This window comes from Rhinoraja longicauda, chromosome 28 (genome assembly GCF_053455715.1).
Source record: "Rhinoraja longicauda isolate Sanriku21f chromosome 28, sRhiLon1.1, whole genome shotgun sequence".
Taxonomy (NCBI): domain Eukaryota; kingdom Metazoa; phylum Chordata; class Chondrichthyes; order Rajiformes; family Arhynchobatidae; genus Rhinoraja; species Rhinoraja longicauda.
In genome coordinates, this window is record NC_135980.1 from 22583432 (window position 1) to 22603460 (window position 20029).

The following is a 20029-nucleotide window of genomic DNA, read 5'->3' on the forward strand; positions in this document are numbered from 1 at the left end:
CATTTATTTTCATGTTTTGCTATATTTCCGTTAAACAGTTCTCAATCCATCCAAGTTCTCCAATTCTCTGGTCTCTAACCTTGTCGACCAACCTTCTGAATGGGAGGCATCCTTGAAAACGTATTGAAAATTGAAATGCACCATGTCCACTTTTTTTTTTCTCTCTTGCCTATTTGCATGTTCCAACAGAGGTGTCCACTACCTTTTTCAGAGGGTTTGCATTCTGAGAAAACGGTCCACATCACAATTTTCTGTAACGTGCGCCCCCTTTTTCCATTGAATCTCATGTTGTAGGTGGAGAAGGGTTCCCACACGATGTTTTTCCCTCGTATTAAGCCATTTTATCGGCAATGACAAATTGACCTTCCACCACTAATTTAACAGCTGAGGCCAAAATTAGTCTTGGGGGATAGACGGATTTTTAAATGAAATTTAATTCAGTGCAGGCGATTTTTCATTTTGAAACTTGGCTCTGAATTTTGGTTCCTTAGCCAGAACATTAATGCAGAGTTTATTTAATAGAGCTTAATATTAATTATTAGAGCTTAACATTAACAGAGCCTCAAGAACCCCGAGCTTTTGCAACTGTCGGTTTTTACTGTATAAAAATTATTTTTTGTTATAGGTGACCACTGCTTTTTATTTTTGTTGTTTATATATTATAATGATGAGAAATTGCCAAATATTCTAAACTATTTCACAGTGAAGTATCTGGGTTTGCTGGCCATGTCGAAAATTTTGAAGACTCATCCCAAATCTGTACAATCCCACAAGGATCTAATTTTACAGTGTCTGGATGACAAGGATGAATCTATACGACTACGAGCTCTAGATCTTCTATATGGAATGGTAATTTACTTTCCCCCCCCCCCCCCCCCCCCCTGCTCTTTTGATGAAACACGTGAAAATTACAATACACTGTTAACCAACCACCTTTGCTAATGTGTTGGGCGTTTTAAGTAGTAACTCAGTGGATTGAAAACATTTTACAATAACTAAACTGAAAATCTGAAGAGTATCATCATCTTGTAGGTCGTGTTGGTTACATGTTCTTATGGATGATAAATATCACAATATTTCAGAGGAATCATAGCATGTATAGAGCTGTATCTCAAAATAATTTGGTATTATTCAAGAGAAAAGCTTTGTTGAGATAATGGGAACAGAACAGTATTTTTGTGGCAGCATGCAATAGGAATGTGTTGCACTGACTTTTTTGGATACTAAATTATACATTGCCAAAGATCTTGAGCTTGGATATGTTTTCCTGCTTAAGCACAACTGGTTATGGACAGCCTGGACTTATCGTGAAAAAACTGCTCTAGTTCTTGTAAACATAAGTTGTTGAACACAGCTTGATAGGATAATATAAGGCTGTACCCTGTTATTGTACATGTTGTGCATTTGAATGAGATTTGAATTCTTGAAAAGGATATTGTATGTTTAAAATGACTTGCAATCTATATTGTATTGTCATTAACTCTCCCGGGCATTAAATTTATTTGAAGTCAACTAACTTTCAGACCTAAATTATCATTTCTTATTATCTCTTATATATTCTAACTCTTTCTTGGTATTATAAAATAATTTAATTAGCATGCATCCACTCTTACAATTATGTAGGGTGCAGCTTTTGAAACCACCAGTTTATTTTTTTAATTTACTTTTTTGCCATACAAGTGTTCAGAATGCATTCTTTTCGTTTGGTTGGCATTTGAATACTTGATCTGAGTGATGTAAACTGAAAGGTTAATTTTAATGAGATAGCTTTCTGTGGACTCTTCACTTAAGTCCTCAATCAATTTTACAAATAGAATTTCTTAGTTTCAAGACTACCATCTGTAATCCACTATAAATCTGCTGTATTGCACATAATTGCAGAAAAGTTACGTTGTTGGTTCACTTGGAACACGTGTCCAATTTTCTAATTTTTCATTTGCCAATCTTGAATTCCATATTGCTGCTTGGTCCACTGGTTTGGAGTGGGTAGCTATTTTCCTAACAAGTGTAAGTGGAAGGAAATCAGACCATTTAGTTTTTGAAGTACAAATAAATGTAATGCAATTCATCATTTATAAAGATTGTACTTTGTTGTATTGGATGATAAATGCTGAAGAACATAAATCAAGTTCAAATTTTGGATACTTGTAATTAAGCTTATAATTTGACAGTACTTAAACATTAATTTTTGAAAACATATTGTAGGTTTCAAAGAAGAATCTGATGGAAATTGTGAAGAAATTAATGATTCATGTAGATAAAGCAGAGGGCACAACGTATAGAGATGAACTCCTGACAAAAATCATTGACATTTGTAGTCAATCCAACTATCAATACATCACCAATTTTGAATGGTGAGTTCTCAGCCTCTATAAAACACATTTTGGTTTGTTTACCTCCATCTAGAATACCTATAAAATTAATGCTGATACTTGCTAATGGTTTATGAATGAATCATGTATTTACTCCAAAACTTTTAAAATATAGATGAGCTTCCTTTTTTAAAATCATAGGTACATTAGCATTCTGGTGGAACTGACTCGACTGGAAGGCACACGACATGGTCACTTAATTGCAGCACAAATGCTTGATGTAGCTATTCGGGTGAAGGCCATCCGAGCTTTTGCGGTGTCACAGATGGCTATGTTGTTAGATAATGCCCATCTACTTGCTGGCAATATGCAAAGGAATGGAATTTGTGAAGTTCTGTATGCCGCAGCATGGATTTGTGGTGAATTTTCAGAGTAAGTACTGCCTAAAATAAGGACATTTTACATGGTGTCGCAATGTGAATGCATGTATTTGTGCTGAAGATGTCACATTTTGACTAGCAAATAGAACACTTGCATTTCATGCCTCCACTATGTATATTGTAATTCATGGCTCACAAACCAGAGTCACTTCGTGGTTTCCAAGGCAATATGAGTTAACTCTTAAAATTTCCTCCACCATACCCCAATTTCCACTGTACTAGTTTGGTATTTTTAGTCTGCGGAAGGTCTCGAACCAAAAGATCCTCTGTCCATTTCCCTCCACAGAAGCTGCCTGACACATTGAGTTCCTCCAGCAGTTTGTTTTTTGTTCCAGATGCTGTCATCTGTGTCTCCATATATTTTAATATTTTCCCATACCAGCTCTCTGTACACGTGGCCAAATGACATTGATAAATTTGCGGCAGTTGTGTCTTGTAAACCAAAACCCCGAGAACTGCACAGGCCCATTTGAGTAAATGTGCATGGTTTTTAATGCTAGAATCTTGTGAATTTTGTTGGATAAAGATTACCTCAGCAGGATGGTACAGTAGCACAGCTGGAAGAACTGCTGCCTCACAGCACCAGAGATCTGGATTAAATCCTGACCTCAAATGCTGTCTGTGTGGAATTTTCCCTGTGACCATGTGGTTTTCCTCCAAGTGGTCCGGTTTCCTCCCACATCCGAAAGATGTGCAACTTTCTAGGTTAATGGGCTCGTTGAATAGTCCCTAGGGCATGTATGCAAAAATGGGATAACATAGACCCAGTGTGAGTGGATGATCGGTGGTCAGTATGGATTTGGCGGGCTGAAGGGCCTTTTTCCATTTTGTATCTTTCAATCAATCAATCAATTAATTAATCCATTGTTTCATAAGGACATTGACTTGGGGCCACATCTTGGTTATCTGCAGGGGGAAAAAACAAGTTGCTGGAGGAACCTGTTTTTTCAGTGGGCCAGGCAGCATCTGTGGAGACAAAGGGGTAATCACACTTTTGACCAAGACTCTGTATCATGACCGGGTGTGTAAAGAGGTGTTGCTACATTTATGTCGTTTGTTTCATAACTCGTGCCTGATTAACAAAAGTGATCTTTCAGTCAGTCAATAGAGAAATCTCTGTGTCAACTCCACTTGCAAGAAATTGCACTTAATATTTTAACTTGTGCATTTACCAGACATCTTCAAGAGCCTAATCAAACACTGGAAGCTATGCTGAAGTCCAAAGTCACAACACTACCAGGACACATACAGGCAGTTTACGTGCAGAATGCTGCAAAACTATACGCATCAATATTACAACAACACGAGCAAGCAGGTGACAAGGAGGCTGCTGAGAAAATAACACAAATTTTAATTGACAAGCTACCCCAGTTTGTTCAGAATGCAGATCTTGAAGTGCAGGAGCGGGTACGTGAGCAGCATTTCCTTTCACAGATTCACTGTGCACTTTGTATTTGTCCTGCTATGTCCATTATTATATTTTCTTTGTCATATTCTTCATTTGTTGTAAGAAAACTACTATGAATTACTTTAATTGCTAGGTGTTTAGTTCTTCTCTCATCACCAAAATAGTAAGCCTCCAAATAAATGTATATTTTTTATTAACCATTTTTCACATCTCGACAAACACACGTTTTACTTAACTGCCCTGACTCGTAGGCCAGGTTTATTATTGTCACTTTACCGAGGTACAGTGAGGAGCTTTGTTTGCATGCTCTCCAATCAAATTTGATGATACTATACACAAGTACAATCGGGCCAAATAAAAGTACAGAAACTTCCCGACTTCCTTTAACCCTTAGTCAGTCAGTCAAACCAGTATGTCAGATTTTACACAAGTTGGAACCATCTTAAATCTAGGTAGAAACAAAGAGTGGCACAGCGGTAGAGTTGTTGCCTTACAGCGCCAGAGACCTAGGTTCGATCATGACTACAGGTGTTGTCCGAACAGAGTTTGTACATTCTCTCTGTGACCACATGGGGTTTCCCCGGGAGCTCTGGTTTCCTCCCATATTCCAAAGATGTGCAGGTTTGTAGGTTAATTGGCTTCTGTAAATTGTCCGTAGTGTGGAGGATAGAGCTAGAGTATGAGGGATCGCTTGCCGGCGTGGACTTGGTGGGCCGAAGGGCTTGTTTCTACGCTGTATCTCTTCCACCTTGGAATATGTCGGTGACTCTGGAGGAGAAGGAGGAAGAGGTGGTGATGGAGTGGGGAGCAGCGGAGTGGATAAAATGATGGTAGGAGACCGTCGGGGACTTTGGAGGAGAAGGAGGAAGAGGCAGCGGTGGAAGGGGGAGTGGTGGAGTGGACAAAGTGATGGCCAATAGGAAGAATTGGCTGCTGGTGATATGGGAGGGTGGCCCATGGTGACTAAGTGTGCCCTGTCGGTAGCGGCCGCCAGAATAAAGTACTGTCAGCCAGGGGCTATGAGGTGAGCAGCAACAACGGCGTATTTTTAATGTTACGCATTATTGTCTTTTATTGTTCAGGCTTCGTGTATTCTTCAACTGATTAAATACATACATAAACTTCAAGCTAAGGATATCCCCGTGGCAGAAGAAGTCATGGCCTTATTTACTGGAGAACTAAATCCTGTTGCCCCTAAAGCACAGAAGAAAGTCCCACTGCCAGATGGGTAAGACTTCGATTTTCACCATTTGAAGCGCAATTGATCATTTTTTAAAATTAGTGCAGAAAATGTTTTTTAACTTTTTAATGGTATAAATTAAAGGAAACAAAATTACAATTGGGGAAACAAATTATTTCATTATTTTCTAAATAAAAGGATTAATGTTTCACTTTATGGTTCATTCTGCTGTCGTGGCGTCTACTAGATTTGAGAATGATTGAACTATATCTTCCACCATTAAAAAGCTGTAGCTCCTTTGCTGCTCGGCAAATGAAGTGCCAAACTAAATATAATGTCATATTTCATAGTTAATTAAAAATCTCTACTAAGTTAACTGATCTCATGCCGGCTTGGTGTTAGTGGATGAAGCACTCGGCCAAGATGGTCAGTCTTGGAGAGTTATAAAACTCTCTCTCTGTCACTAACATAGCTATATACAGTATTCTATATACAGTTATAACTCTATAACTATGTAGAAGTTATAAAATAGTCTTAGCCAATTTTAGACAGTCAGAACTTTTTTTTCCAGGGTGGAAACGTCCAACACTAGAGGCCATAGCTATGAGATGAGAGGGAAAGTTTGCTGAAGATGTGTGGGGCAAGTTTTGTTTTTTTACACAGAGTGGTGGGGGCAGATACGGCAGTGGCGTTTAAGAGGATTTTGGATAGACATGAGGGATATGGATCATTAACAGGCAGATGAAATCAGTTTAACTTGGCATTGGGTTCGGCACAAACATTGTGGGCCCATTCCTGTGCTGTACTCCTCCATGTCCTATGAGTCAAAGCAGGATTGTTCTGTGTTCTATATGTGCAATGGATAACACACATGGGCATCAAGTGACGACGGAGTAAACCTGATCCTCCTGCCTTGTTACCAATGATGACTTCACATGCCATCTAGTCTGGCATGAAATACGTTTACGTGCTTAACGCTCTAGAGGTGAAAAGCATCTAAAAGATGTACTATGGCATTTTTGGGAGAGGAGAAAAATTAGATGTGGGGGTGGGTGTTTTCCTCTAGAACTCCATTCCCACAGATGATGCCTGATGCTTTTGCCAGCCTTTTTGGTTCTTATTATCTGTTCACTGATCTACCCGATTCCCTGTGGTTTGGCCAAATAGGGCTGACAATCAAATTGGATTCTCTAACATTTTCTGAACAGCAAATTTATTGCTCTGTATATTAAACTTGATTATTAATATCAACATAACTACTTTTATGCCAAAATGCGATAAAAATCCATCCTTTTCCAAACCAATAAGAATAGCAGTCCCTATAGTGCTGCCAAAGGAACATTGAAGATAATGATTTTTTTTTCATGTTGACAAACGTTGATAAATGTTAGCATCGCTACCTTTAATGAGAAAACTTGCTCTATAACTTATTGGAATTTATTAATCTACCATCAGATGGTACTTGTAAAATTGAGTTGTAATTGGATTTTACAATTTTTAATACAAAAAAACAGCCAAATAGACTGATTTAAAGCAGTAAGGTTTATGTCATTTTAAGCACATTTACTCTATAATTTGGCAAATGCCTGCATAAGTTTTAAAGGTGTGTTCATTGATAAATTGTCTGCCTCCATCGTTAATTTGGACCAATAAATGTCGAGATAAATGCCTGAAAATATTATTTTTAGTTTCCCCTTTGTTATAATCTACTTCTGACAATCAACAGAAATAATGGAAGATTTATGGGAGTTTCCCCTTAGAATCCCAACTCTGACTTTGAAATTAAACAGAATAACCATTCTGGGTCAAAAATGCAGAATCCCTAATAGGACTAGTAGCAATTAATTTACTATAGAAATCTGAACATGCTCGTCGGAGAAAGCTGAAAAAGATTTTGGGTTGGATCTATTAGTATTATTCTTGACTAACTAAGTTCCCTGTATCTGAGAGAAAACTGATTAAACAGCCACAAATTTAAGAGAAAATACCGATTACCCTGGCCAAAATTAAATGCTCTTCCTTCACCAAACCTGGTGTGTCATTGTAATATATGCATGCAGTTGCAGTTGTCTTCCAAATTAGAAGACCACTTTGAAAAGGTAATTCAGTTTGCATGTGTGTCAGATGGCAAGACAAATAAGGTAGACACAAATGTGCTGGAGTAACTGAGCAGGACAGGCAGATATATATAGGTTTGAGATGGAAAAATGCCTTTATTTGACTTTTCCCCCTTTCCAGGTTGGATCTTGATGCCTGGATTAATGATGCTCCCCCTGCAGAAAGCTCTTCAGACGATGAAAACACTAAGAAAACGATCTTCCATGAGGAGGAGCAACGAAGTATCAGGCACAGACAGCCAGAAATGGATGAAGATGAGCTTGCGAGGGTAATTTCTAACTTCAACATCTAAATTACCCTGGATTGCTAACAGATTTCTGAAGTTACATTGAGAATGTTGCATTTCTATGAATTGGATTTGGAAAATTCATTTTGATAGAAAAGTTAACATCCCAATCTTAAATAAGTATTTGCACAAATTCCTATTTTTTTGAACCAGAATCTGTATATTTTGGTAGTTCGGGGACTTTTTGTACAATGGGAAGCTTCAAATAATAAACAATATATTGTTTTTAACATGAGATGGTTTGTTTCCTCATCCTAGAGGCGAGAAGTGCGAAAACAAGAGCAGGCAAACAATCCATTTTACATCAAAAGTTCCCCATCTCCTCAGAAGGTGAGTTGAGCACACATAATTTTATTCTTGCTGTATTTTCTCTTCAGTATTGTGATTGTGACGCAGCTGCAATTTTCTTGGATGGAATGAGGGTGTTTTATTTCCAATTCAGGGCTTCTATAAATCTAGCTGGGCTATACAATTTAACTTTCAATCTCAATTGTATATTTACTCTTTTCACTTCCAACTGGCCTTGAATTCAGACTGAAGATAGTGTTCGTAATTTGTCATTAAAGTAAAGAAAATAGAACAAATAGATAACATGAGAGTCATTCCTCTGACTTGATGCAAGTACAGTGAGGTGCAGGGACAATGAAAATCTTGCTTGCAGCAGCATTGCAGAGACATAGACATAAAAACATAAATTATGCATAAATTGCTGATAGATTCTGCAAGACAAGAAACCAAGACTGTTGAGAGGGAAAAAAACAAGATATTGCAAAACACAAATTAGAAAACAAGACTATGTTAGCGCATGAGGTGGTTCATGGTGTTTCATTTCTACAGTAGGATTAGGGTTTTACAGGTTGATTCAAGAACCTGATAATTGTAGGAAATAGTTGTTCCTGAACCTAGTCTTATAATGGGGATCCTCTGATGATAAATGTCGCCTTGTCCCATACAGATGCTTTCGTTGGTGGAAAGGGCTAAAGACAATCATTTCAAGTCATATACTGGGAGGCTTAAGGGTTGATTCAGTTGTATTGTTTTACCTCATCGGCTAGTGCAGAATTTGAAGGGTTGCAGTTGGCTTGGGTTTCTTAGAGCTGGAAGAGTGGAAATAATCCAGAATTTCCATCCTGACTTGTGTTCATTAATTTAGTTGAAAATGTGGATGATGGCTGCAAACAGAGTTGGACCTTTGGATAGAATGTGGGATACACATGCCTGCTGGCCATTTCTGCCTGGACTCTCACTGAGTTGCCTCTTCTAGCTTTTGGACATTTTAATTTCATTAAAGATAAAGTCAAGTGAGCTTTAATTAAAATACTCTGTTCTTTGAGCAGTTCCAAAGTATTAATGTGCATGAAAATGTCACATTTGATAAGTGCGTGAAGCTTTTCCATTTATGGCAACATTTTAGAATGCATGAACTTGCATAGCTGTGAAGGTGAGAATCATAATCAATTGATCTGTTTAATTTCAGAATTACCAGGATGCTAGTGGGGTGGACCACATACCTGTGGTGCAGATTGATCTTACGGTGCCATTGAGAGTACCAGGTAATTGTGTTCCATGAACTGAATGTAAGGTAGTTGTTGCGATAATTGGTGGTTTTTGGATCCCAAGTCTGTTTCCTGTATAGTCAAAATAGAAGGAATCTAGTGGCATTCATTTTATTAGCTATTATTTTATAGCTAAGCATTGCATGATCTAAATTTATTTGTTTAGCGAGAACGCCACTTCTTTGAAGTAGCATTATGTTTCGCTAACTATATTTAACAAGTGTGAGAACCTGCTGACAAATAAAAGAAATGAGATCAAGATCACCGATTCCTCGAGGGCTGAGACTGACCAATTGTCAGCCAGAATGTGATATGTAATTTTACATGAGTAATTAATATAGCCAACCATCTAAATTATTTGATAGGAAAGATTCAATATCTGATGACAGTGTCATCTGCAAATGTTGAAGCAGACACATTAGAGTTGAAGGCACAAGGATCTGCAGATGCAGTCATCTTTTGTAGAATACAAAGCGATGGAATAATTCAGTGGGTCAGACACCATTCACATGGATAGGAGATAATAGTAAGGATCTGAGGAAGCGTCATAACCTGAAATGTTACCTATCCGTGTCCAAAAATGCTGCCTGACCCCCTGACTTATTCCAGCACGTGTTCCCATTAGAGTTGAAAATGTTTTGATTTGAGAAGTTGTGGTCTAACTTGCGCCACCTTTACCTTAAATTCTTCATAGACAGTTGTTTGTATATTGTTGTATGTTGTATTGATGTGCACAGGAATGCCTTTGTCAGATCAGTATCTTAAGCTAGAAGAAGAACGCAGGCAACAACAGAGACGGGACAGAGAGAAAAAGAAGAAGAAACAAAAGAGAGACAAGAAAGGCAAACGTCGCCATGATTCACTTCATACAGAAAGTGATGAAGACATTGCTCCAGTTCATCAAGTGGACATTATCACTGAAGAAATGCCTGAGGTTAGAATTAAAACTTCTGTAGCACCTTTTGCTGTCGGATCAATTTAAGTGGTTGACAGACCTAGAACTATTAGATACAGCACAGAAACAGACCCTGCAACCCTAATTTTTTATAACCATCTTCACACTCTATGATACCACCCTGTTTAGTGTCATCTGCTGTTGTACTAATCATGACTTGTACAATCTCATCGAAATCGTTGATATAAACCACAAACAGCAATAATCTAGTTCTAGCACCAATCCCTGAACCACACCACTCATCACAGGCCTCCAGTCCGAAAAGCACTCCAATCGCCACCCTCTGCTTCCTTCTTAAAGAAGCCAATTCTTTATCCCGTCTGCTAGCTCTCCCTGGATCACATGCATTCTCACCCTCTGGAGGAGCCTACAAAAGGTTTTACTGAGGACCATGTAGACAACATATACGGCCTTGCCCTCATCAAACATTTTGGTTACCATTCCAAAAAGCTCAATCAATTTCGTAAGATATGATCTCCCATGTACAAAACCATGCTATCCCAAATTGGCCTCTGTTTATCCAAATGCATATATATCTTATCCCTCAGCATCCTCTCCAGTAAGCTACCTACCACAGATGTTGGGCTCACTGGTCTATAGTTCTCTGGCTTTTCCTTACAGCCCTTCTTAATTAGAAGTCATCTGGCACATCATCAGTGTCTAATGATGATTCATACCTGTCAGCTCGGGCTCCTGTAATTTCTTTTCTAGCTTCCCACAGTCACCTTGAATATATCTGATCAGGCCCAGGAGATTCATCTACCTTCAGAAGCCCTCGGATATCATGTACCTCCTCAACCTTAATGCGGACTGTCCTCAAGACATCTCCATTAACTGTCCAAAGTTCCCTGTTTTTCATGTTTTTCTCCATGGTAAAAACAGAGGAAAAATGCTCATTGAGGCCATTGCCCATCTCCTGACACTCCACACATAGATGACTGCTTTAGTTTCTGAGGAGCCCTATTTCTCTCGTTACCCTCTTTCTCTTAATGTGGTTATAAAATCTCTGGATTCTCTTTCATTTTATCTGCCAGAGTGATTTCCTGCCCCAGAGTGATTTTTTGCCCTCCTCTTAAGTATGCTTCTCAGTCCCCTAAACTCCTCTGAGTATACACTTGATCTACCTGACCAGAGCCTCGATTTGTCTCATCATCCAGAGTCCCTTATTCCCAGCTGCCATGCTCTTTATTCTAACAGGATGATGCATGCCTTGAATTCTCACCATCACTCTTTTAAAAGCATCCCATTTTCCGAACTTCTCTTTACCTGCAAACATCCTACTCCAAACAACTTTAGCCCAGATTCCTGTGTAATACCATCAAAGTTGGCCTTGCCCCAATTCAGAACTTTAACTTGGGGGCCTTGTCCTCGCCTACAATTATATTAAAGCTAATAGAATTCGGGTCGCTGGTCCCAGAAGGATTGTCACTGACACTTCCGTCACTTGCCCTTCTCAATTTCCTAAGTGTGGATTAAGCTTTGCCCTCTCCCTTGTAGGGCCCTTCCATATTGCCTAAGGAAACTTTCCTGAACAAACTTGACAAATTAACTCTGCACAAAAATATAATGTATTTTTCTAAAATTTTCCTAAAATTTCTCAATAAAATGTTAAATATAAGTTGCACTTGTTATTTTAAAAGCATCATTCATCTATCTTCTGGGTGTACCGAGTAATTATAATTTTACCGCATTGGTACATTGACTGGCGATGGAAACGCAGATTCACTGTGGAATGCTGAACTAAATGTAATTTTAAACATAGAAACATAGGTATAGAATATAGGTGCAGGAGGAGGTCATTTGGCCCTTCGAGCCAGCACCGCCATTCATTGTGATCATGGCTGATCATTCACAATCAGTAACCCATGCCTGCCTTCTCCCCATTTCCTTTGATTCCGCTAGCCCCAAGAGCTATCTATCTAATTTTAATGTGGTACTGAGGGTGTACTGCTATGATGCATCATATATTTAATTGAGATTTAATCCAAACCATCTTTACTGCACACTACCTTTTAAGATCCTGTCTAACTTTTTAAAGAAGTCTTGTTATTGCAGCCTCAGTCAGATAACTTCGAAGAAATAGATGAATTAGTCAGGCATTACACTTTTACTTTGGGGAAATCAGCAGCCCTATTTGCCTAATCATATCAATTCACGTCCAAATGTTTTAGTGAAAATATTCAGACCAATTTTTCAGGAAGTGAAGCAGCCCTATACAAAGGCAGATATTTCCCCCACCCCCTTCCCAACTTGTGCATGATTCTTTCTGTCTTTGCATTCCCTCGTGTACACAGTTTTGTGCTCTGTTCAGTAATGCAGGCTCGGTGTGATACCCACTCTCTCCACGTGTTCTTACTTTTATTATGTACAGTCACTTTCACTTTCTCCTCTCACTTGCCTTCATTCTGCTGTCCTCACTTGCTCCTTGCATTTGGTTTGCCCCACTGCTACTTCACATTAATGTGAAATTGATGGATAAGGCAGGGGCATTGAATGACAAAGGAAAGTTTAAGATACTGTTTCATTGGTTTTCAAACAAAACTTTACTAAAATATAATTTTCAATGCTTGTTGGGGTTTGTTTAGAATGCCTTGCCAAGTGATGACGATGACAAAGATCCCAACGATCCTTACAAAGCATTGGATATTGATCTAGATAAGTAAGTGTACATTGATAATTTTTGGTGAATAGACTGATTTTTAAACAATCTCTATTTTTTTGCAACTGATGTTTATGAATGCTTATGCAAATTATTTATGCTCTTTTTGGTCTTGTAAAAGTTAGGTCATTCTTGAGTACTGAACCCTAACATTTGTATAATTTACCTGAATGAATTTTTAAAAAAATTTGATCACAATTTTTATGGACTGAACTAAATCCAGGCAGTATTTTTACAACAGATGATTTCCTTTATTTAAAAAAAAGTGACATTTGTAATTTTTGATCATCAAATTTGGATGATCCATAAAAGCTATAATTTCACATCTATTTCTCTCAGATACCTTTTGTCTCTTTAGATTTGGTTCTCTTTTCTCTTGTTTTCCTTCCTTGCTCCTTTAATAGCTTCTATCAGAGCCTTTAGTGGCCAGGTTTACATCTTGAGCTGGCTGCCTGTTATTGCATCAAATGGGTCACATGAGCTGACTTTCTATTTTTGTTTCCTCTTAATCCCTTTCCCTATTACGTCTTTGGCCAGAAGCCCCCAGGGAGTGCATCCTCTGTCAAACCTTTGTCAAATAGGAAATTGCAAAGCACATGAACTGCTTTTAATGAAATACATAGATATTTGAAGCATGTATTGAATCTACACCATTTTATATAATTTAACAAAATCCTTCTCCATTGGCATAAGAGTGCAAACAGAGAGCCATACAGCATGGAAGCAGGCCCTTCAGCCCATTCGTCCATGCCAACCAAGATGCCCCATCTAAGCTAGTCCCTTTTGTCCATGTTTGGCCCATATCCCTTTAAACCTTTACCATGTGATTTTTTTGAATGCTGTTATAGTATCTGCAAATTTACCTCCCCGGCAGCTCGTTCCAAATGCGCACCAACCTCTGAGTGAAAAATGTGCCCTTCGGGTTCTTATTAAATCATACCTTGTATATCAATTGACTTTGGAATATAATTAACTGAATTTGTTAATGTTATTATTTTTAATATTGAATGGATCATTTTACTTGTGGCTTATGTCAATGCACATATAAGTTTTGACGCATTAACTTTCTCAATTTCCGCCACTTTCCCTTCATCCCCCCATACTCTCCCACACACCTCCATCTTAATATTAAATCCGTTATAGAAAACTTAACCTCTGGCACTACAGCCTTTTGTTTATATCTGTTCATTTGTAATGTAACTACAATGATAGCTGAATGTGTTATGGTAACATAACACTATATTGCATCAGTGATAAGTTCTATAATTGATCCGAAATGAATATCACATTTATGGCTATTTAATGGTTCTGTGACTCTATTTTTTTCTTTCTCTCTATACATTTAATATGCCGCTCCATGTTTCTCTGTCATTCTCTCTCTGTCATTCTTTCTCCTGCTCGCAAAACCATCCTCTTTGTGTCCCAACAAAAGTCTAAATCCTATGAACAAAGGAAGGTATGTAACATTGTGTTTGCTCTTGACCTTAAATCAACCCGTTTGAGTTGAAGATGGGTTTGATGTGGTTTTAAAGATTTAACCCATTGAAATTAGAAGCATAATATTAAAAATACAAAAAGTTTATTTTGTCAAAAGCCAAGTAATGGCAAGTGCAATCAGTTTTCGGCTACTCAATTTTCTTAACACATTCATATTCACGATTTCAATATTCAAAGGGTTAAACACAGGTTTGGTATGGGCAAATGCCATGCAGTTCATTAGAAATTCTTAGTTAGTTTCAAATCTCTTATTATCTGACTTTCTTTCATTGTGCCTGACAACATCACAAAATAAATAATTTCTATCCTTTTTATATTCATTCCTTAATGCCCATGAATACTTGATAACTGGCTTTGTTGATTCCTATTCTCCTTTTGTGTATTAGGCATGTCGGTGTTCTGACTGTTAGTGCAGTATTGATATATTTAAGACCGAAACCTAGGTGTTCATATTTTCTCCCAGTTTGATAAACTGTTCTCAGCATTCTACCTTCAAAAATCTTTAATTATTATATGTGTTTGATTATATATACACACAGTAACAAGATGCCTATTATTTTCTGTTGTCAACCAGGTTTTACATGTTCAGCTGTTTTACCATACCATAGAAATTTTAATGGCCTAAAGTAGGCAGTTTTGTAGACAGTGAAGATGTTTATCAAAAATTACAGCAGGATCTTGATCAGTTGCATAAGTGAACTCGGGAATGGCTAATGCAGATTCGTGCAAGGTGTTGCGTTTTGGGAAGTCAAACCAGGGCAGGACCTTCATAGGGAATGATCAGGCTGTCCGGAATAGAGCAGAGGGAAAGTGGCATCACAGGTATATAGGGTGGTACGAAAGGTGTTAGTACATGGTGTTAGTGATAAAATCAGAAATGGTCTGTGAGATTATGGCTTGGACAGATGGATGGATGGATGGGAAAGGTTTAGAGGAATTTGTGCCAAACCCAGGCAAATGGAACTGGAATAGATGGGCATCTTGGTCAGCATGGACGAGTTGGATTGAAGAGCATGCTTCCATACTCAATGATTCTATCTCCCAGCTTCATTCTCTCAAGCTTTGGTAATAAAAAAACACCTGGAAACCATAATTCATCATTGCGATAATTTTGATTGTGTTTTGTATTGTTCTTCAAGTAGTTCTCTAAGAGAGCTATGTTGTCAAAGATGCTTATTTTGGCCAAACAAATAATTTCAACAGATGTGCTGAGAATTGTCTTATCATACTGTCTTGCAAGTGTTGTCTTCAATTTTTCAACTTGCACGACTTCACTTGTTCCATGAATGATAGGCAAAAATATTTTTGAATATGTTTGAATTTTAAGTTATGGAAGAGTGAATGGAAATTCAAATACTTTTTCATTTCTTTCATAGCTTTATGAAGCTAATAGCCACTTAATTGTAAATCTTAATACATTTTAAAGGCCTTTGACAGATAATGAAAAGCTGCCTGTCAGGATGCACCGAGTAAGTGAAAAGAAGTCGCCAGAGATTGAAGCTGCTCCCGTAGAAGAAAAAAGTAAGAAACCTTCCAAGAAAGTGAAGAAAGAAAAGAGAGATAAAGAGAAACGGGTAAATTGAAATTGTTTAATACTTTAAGCAGTTTATGAAATTATTGTTCCCTGGGATTTTCAGAAGTAGTTTAAATGATAGATCCAGATTCTCTGAATCTCAGAAATCTAAATTTGATTCACCTGGCCCAATGTAAAAGTAAAACACTAGTTCTAATTTGTTGCAAAACACAAAGTGCTGGAGTAACTCAGTGGGTCATGCAGCATCTGTGGAGGGAATGGAAAGGTAACATTTTGGAATAGACCTCTTTTTCAAACTGATTGTAATAGGAGGGATAGACAAAGGGTAATATGGGTCGAGACATGGCCTGGAAAGTGATTGGTGGATACAAGTGAGGGGGGGGGGGGTGGGATAGCAGGTGGGTAGAGTTAGTGACACTGGAGATGAAAAGGAGACAATAAGGTGTCAGATAAGGAAAGAAAAGATCATGGAGTGATACAGTGTGGAAACAGGCCCTTCGGCCCAACTCGCCCACACCGGCCAACAATGTCCCAGCTACACTAGTCCCACTTGCCTGCGCTTGGTCCATAACCCTCCAAACGGTTCTTATCCTATCTGCCCTATCCATGTACCTGTCTAATTGCTTCTTAAACGATGGGATAGTCCCAGCTTCAACTACCTCCTCTGGCAGCTTGTTCCATACACTCACCACCCTTTATGTGAAAAAGTTACCCCTCGGATTCCTATTGAAGGTATGAAATGTAAAGCCAGAGAGAGGGATATAGATGGAAGGGGAGGAGGGGAGCAGGGTTGGGGGAGGGAGAAAGAGCAGCGGGATAGTTGGAGAAATGGTTGCACACAGGGGTAGGGCTCACAGGAAAGAAAAGAGGAAGGAGAGTGTCACCTAAAATTAGAGAATTTGGTATTGATGCATTAGGTTTTAAGCTACCCAAGCAGAATGAGGTGTTTAGTTTAAAGATACAGCATGGAAACAGGCCTTTTGACCCACCAGGTCCACGCCGACCATTGATTACCCGTTCACACTAGTTGTATGTAAACCTACTTTTGCATTCACTCCCTACACACTAAGGGCAATTTTACAGAGGCCAATTAACACACACACACCGCACGTCTTGGGGATGTGGGAGAAAACCCATGCAGTCACTGGGAGATTGCAAACAGCACACAGACAACACCCAAGGTCAGGATTGAACCCTGCTCTAGTGCTATGAGGCAGCGACTCTACCGGTTGTACCACCGTGTGTTGTTTTTCCAGTTTGCACATAGCCTTAGTCTTGCTATGGAGGAAGCCCAGGACAGTGTACCAGTTGATTACTAAGCCACACAGAACATTATGATTTATTGCCCATCTATTCCTAGTGACTGGAGTAGCATTGGAGATGTTCTTCTATTGTTGAAGTTTGGATCCCATCTGACTCTCACTGCAGCTCACGCATGATTTTCTGTGGAACTGCCAGCAAGACATCAATATATGGAGCATTAGACAGCCACCACTGGAGAGTAGAACCAAAGAGCTTTACTCAGCACATGTACCGTGTTAATGACCAGACACATCCTGTGTGAATGTGAAATCGGCAACAAATTTAAATCTTTCTCCTGCTCTTTAAGCTGGCATTTCAAAAATCCTTTGTGCATAAAATGAGGCTTTAAAGCTACTTACTGCAAGGTATTATTTACTGTGTTGACTCTGAATGTTAATTCCAGTGATGTAAATTTGTTATTTTACGGTCATTTCTGCTTGGACGTGTACGTAGATGAGTGGGTCTGGGATTTTACTTGTAAAACGTGCTTAATGAAGCATGAGATGCAGTGGCCTGCATTTAAACAACTCAAAGTTCCCATTTCCTCTTGGCACAATGACAAATTTACTCTTGCTGAATGTCACCATTACAGCAGCAGTAAGAATTCTTATGGCTGTTAAAACTGCGGCTAAGCACCACTCATTTTTATCGCTACTCTTTCTGAAAACTTAATGAACCTTTTTCCTTGAAGTTTGTTGAAAGTCTTTGCACAGTTTATTGGGAATAAATATTGTGTGAAATGTCATAAGTCATTGCTAAAGTTGCAGGAACTATCCTGAAATGCCTACAGAGTTGAATGACTTTTAGATAAACTGGTGGTATTTGCCAACCAGAAATTTTGCAGTCAATCAATAATGCCTGTTCAGTACGTTCCACTTGATGTATATGTATAAATCTGACCCATGGTTTTCAATTCAAGCAACAAAAAAAGGTAGCCCAGGGGCTCGCTGCTTTTGATCACTCAGACCTCTGGCATGCTGTGAGAGAGAGAAATATTTGAGTTTGTTCACAAGTAATGAATGTTTTTGTTTTTTTTGCTCTCACTTCTCTTACGACAGAAAAGTAAAGAGAAGGTTGGCAAAAAACATAGGAAGTCTTATGAAAATCCAGAGAATGAACATGCTGCACCTGAAGAAGTTATTGCACCAACATTGAAAGAAGAAGCAGACAATGAAAAACCCACAGAGGTTAGTATTGTACTGTGACTGTGACAGTGTGGAGGTTACATAGATATGAATAACAATAGAAGGACTGAGTGATGCTCAGGCCACAGTGTAATGGAGGAGACCGATGACACTAAAGTGGGTGGTACTAACAATAGTGAAGATGGTTATCAACAGTTCTCCTGCCACCTCCCTCCTGCCTGCACCCAAAGAATATTTTCATGATCAACCTAATAAAAGCTTTTACAAATTTATAAGGACCTTTAGTGCTATTGCAGAGATAGAAATATCAGTGAAGAGATTCGGAGTGATTTTGAGCAAAGTTTCATGTCAGAACTAGCGATGACCTTGAATATATTTTCCTTTTCTTTATTCCCATGTTCAGGGATCAGATCTCGACTTCTGGCTGTCCAAAGCTCCAGAACAAAGCAAATCACAGGTCAGTTTGCTTTAGTGGTATAGCATGGAAGCAGGCTCTTCGGCCCACTGCATCCACACCAATCATCAATCACCCATCAACACAAAAAAAAGACACAAAATGCTGGAGTAACTCAACAGGATAGTGACATTTCAGGTTGGGGCCACTTCTTCAGACACAGAAGTCTGAATTAGAGTCCCGTCCCGGAATGTCACTCCTTCATGTTCTCCAGAGATGCTGCCTTAGCCGCTTAGTTACTCCAGCACTCAAAAACTGGACAATATATAACCTTGGATATATTTCCCCATATCTGAGAAAAAAGTTAACTTTTATTATGTTGGCATTAAGACAATATATTATTGATTTGGTGTTCCATTTGCAGGCCAGTTGGTTGCTTTTTAACAAGATCTGAAATTGTGATAAAATGTTGAATAATCAGATAAAATTCAGCAGAAGTTTTGATGTTTTTACAGACAGAATCACTTAAAAATGAAGAAGCTTCTATAGTAGAAGAAATATCTGGAACAAAGGAAGAAGAGGAAGCAGTAAGTTGCAACGTATTTTGAAAACTGATTTTGAAACTGCGCTTTTGTTGTCAATGACTTTTTCCCCCAAAAAAATGACGTTTGGTAGGTATAAAAATTCAATGATAAAATTCTACACTGTTGCTACTCAACTATATACTGTTGAAAATTAAATCCTTCAACTTTTTTGTTGCAACCAACTTCCCTGGGGTCTGCTTGGTAATGCTAGAATTTGTCATTCTGTCTTTAATGAATGGCAGTTATATAATTTAATCTTTGTTAGCATCCACTTACTCTTTTATCAAGCTAGGTTTCTTTTGAAAATTGTTAACATTAAAACAGTTGTTGCATAAACCAAAAACATCTGTATATTACCATGCATCTGTTAAATTCTTTTACTTTGTTTTAAAATATGTAAATCTAATGTGCCCATGCTTAAATAACCTGCAAATTCTTTAAATTAGTCCATTTTGAATGTAAAAGTTAGTGAACTGTTCTGAAGTATGTAATATTAGAAAAATATTGGAAGTAATTTTAAAAGTATGTGTGTGTATATATATATATACAATAACACCCTAGTTTCAAGTCAAGGGTTGCCATCATCTCTTCGTGTTTGCTGGATAACTGAATAACTAACAATAGCATGTGAGCAGAACAGGAACTCGACTAAACCAATC

The 20029-nt window shown here is 38.3% G+C and overlaps 1 protein-coding gene across 3 annotated transcripts in view; it reads left to right on the forward strand.

Annotated features, from left to right (window-relative positions):
• Positions 1–20029, forward strand: part of ap3d1 (adaptor related protein complex 3 subunit delta 1) — a 71697-nt gene that overhangs the window by 34644 nt on the left and 17024 nt on the right. Inside the window, exons 12-26 of one of the 3 annotated variants that reach the window (XM_078424106.1) lie at positions 704–849; positions 2206–2354; positions 2514–2744; positions 3928–4159; positions 5243–5388; positions 7579–7726; positions 8003–8074; positions 9222–9297; positions 10038–10234; positions 12841–12914; positions 14347–14370; positions 15838–15985; positions 18306–18434; positions 18796–18849; positions 19302–19373. In XM_078424106.1, the coding sequence (XP_078280232.1) occupies positions 704–849; positions 2206–2354; positions 2514–2744; positions 3928–4159; positions 5243–5388; positions 7579–7726; positions 8003–8074; positions 9222–9297; positions 10038–10234; positions 12841–12914; positions 14347–14370; positions 15838–15985; positions 18306–18434; positions 18796–18849; positions 19302–19373 (1898 nt within the window). The remainder of the gene's footprint in view (positions 1–703; positions 850–2205; positions 2355–2513; positions 2745–3927; positions 4160–5242; positions 5389–7578; positions 7727–8002; positions 8075–9221; positions 9298–10037; positions 10235–12840; positions 12915–14346; positions 14371–15837; positions 15986–18305; positions 18435–18795; positions 18850–19301; positions 19374–20029) is intronic. The other 2 variants (XM_078424107.1, XM_078424108.1) reach the window with 2 other exon arrangements.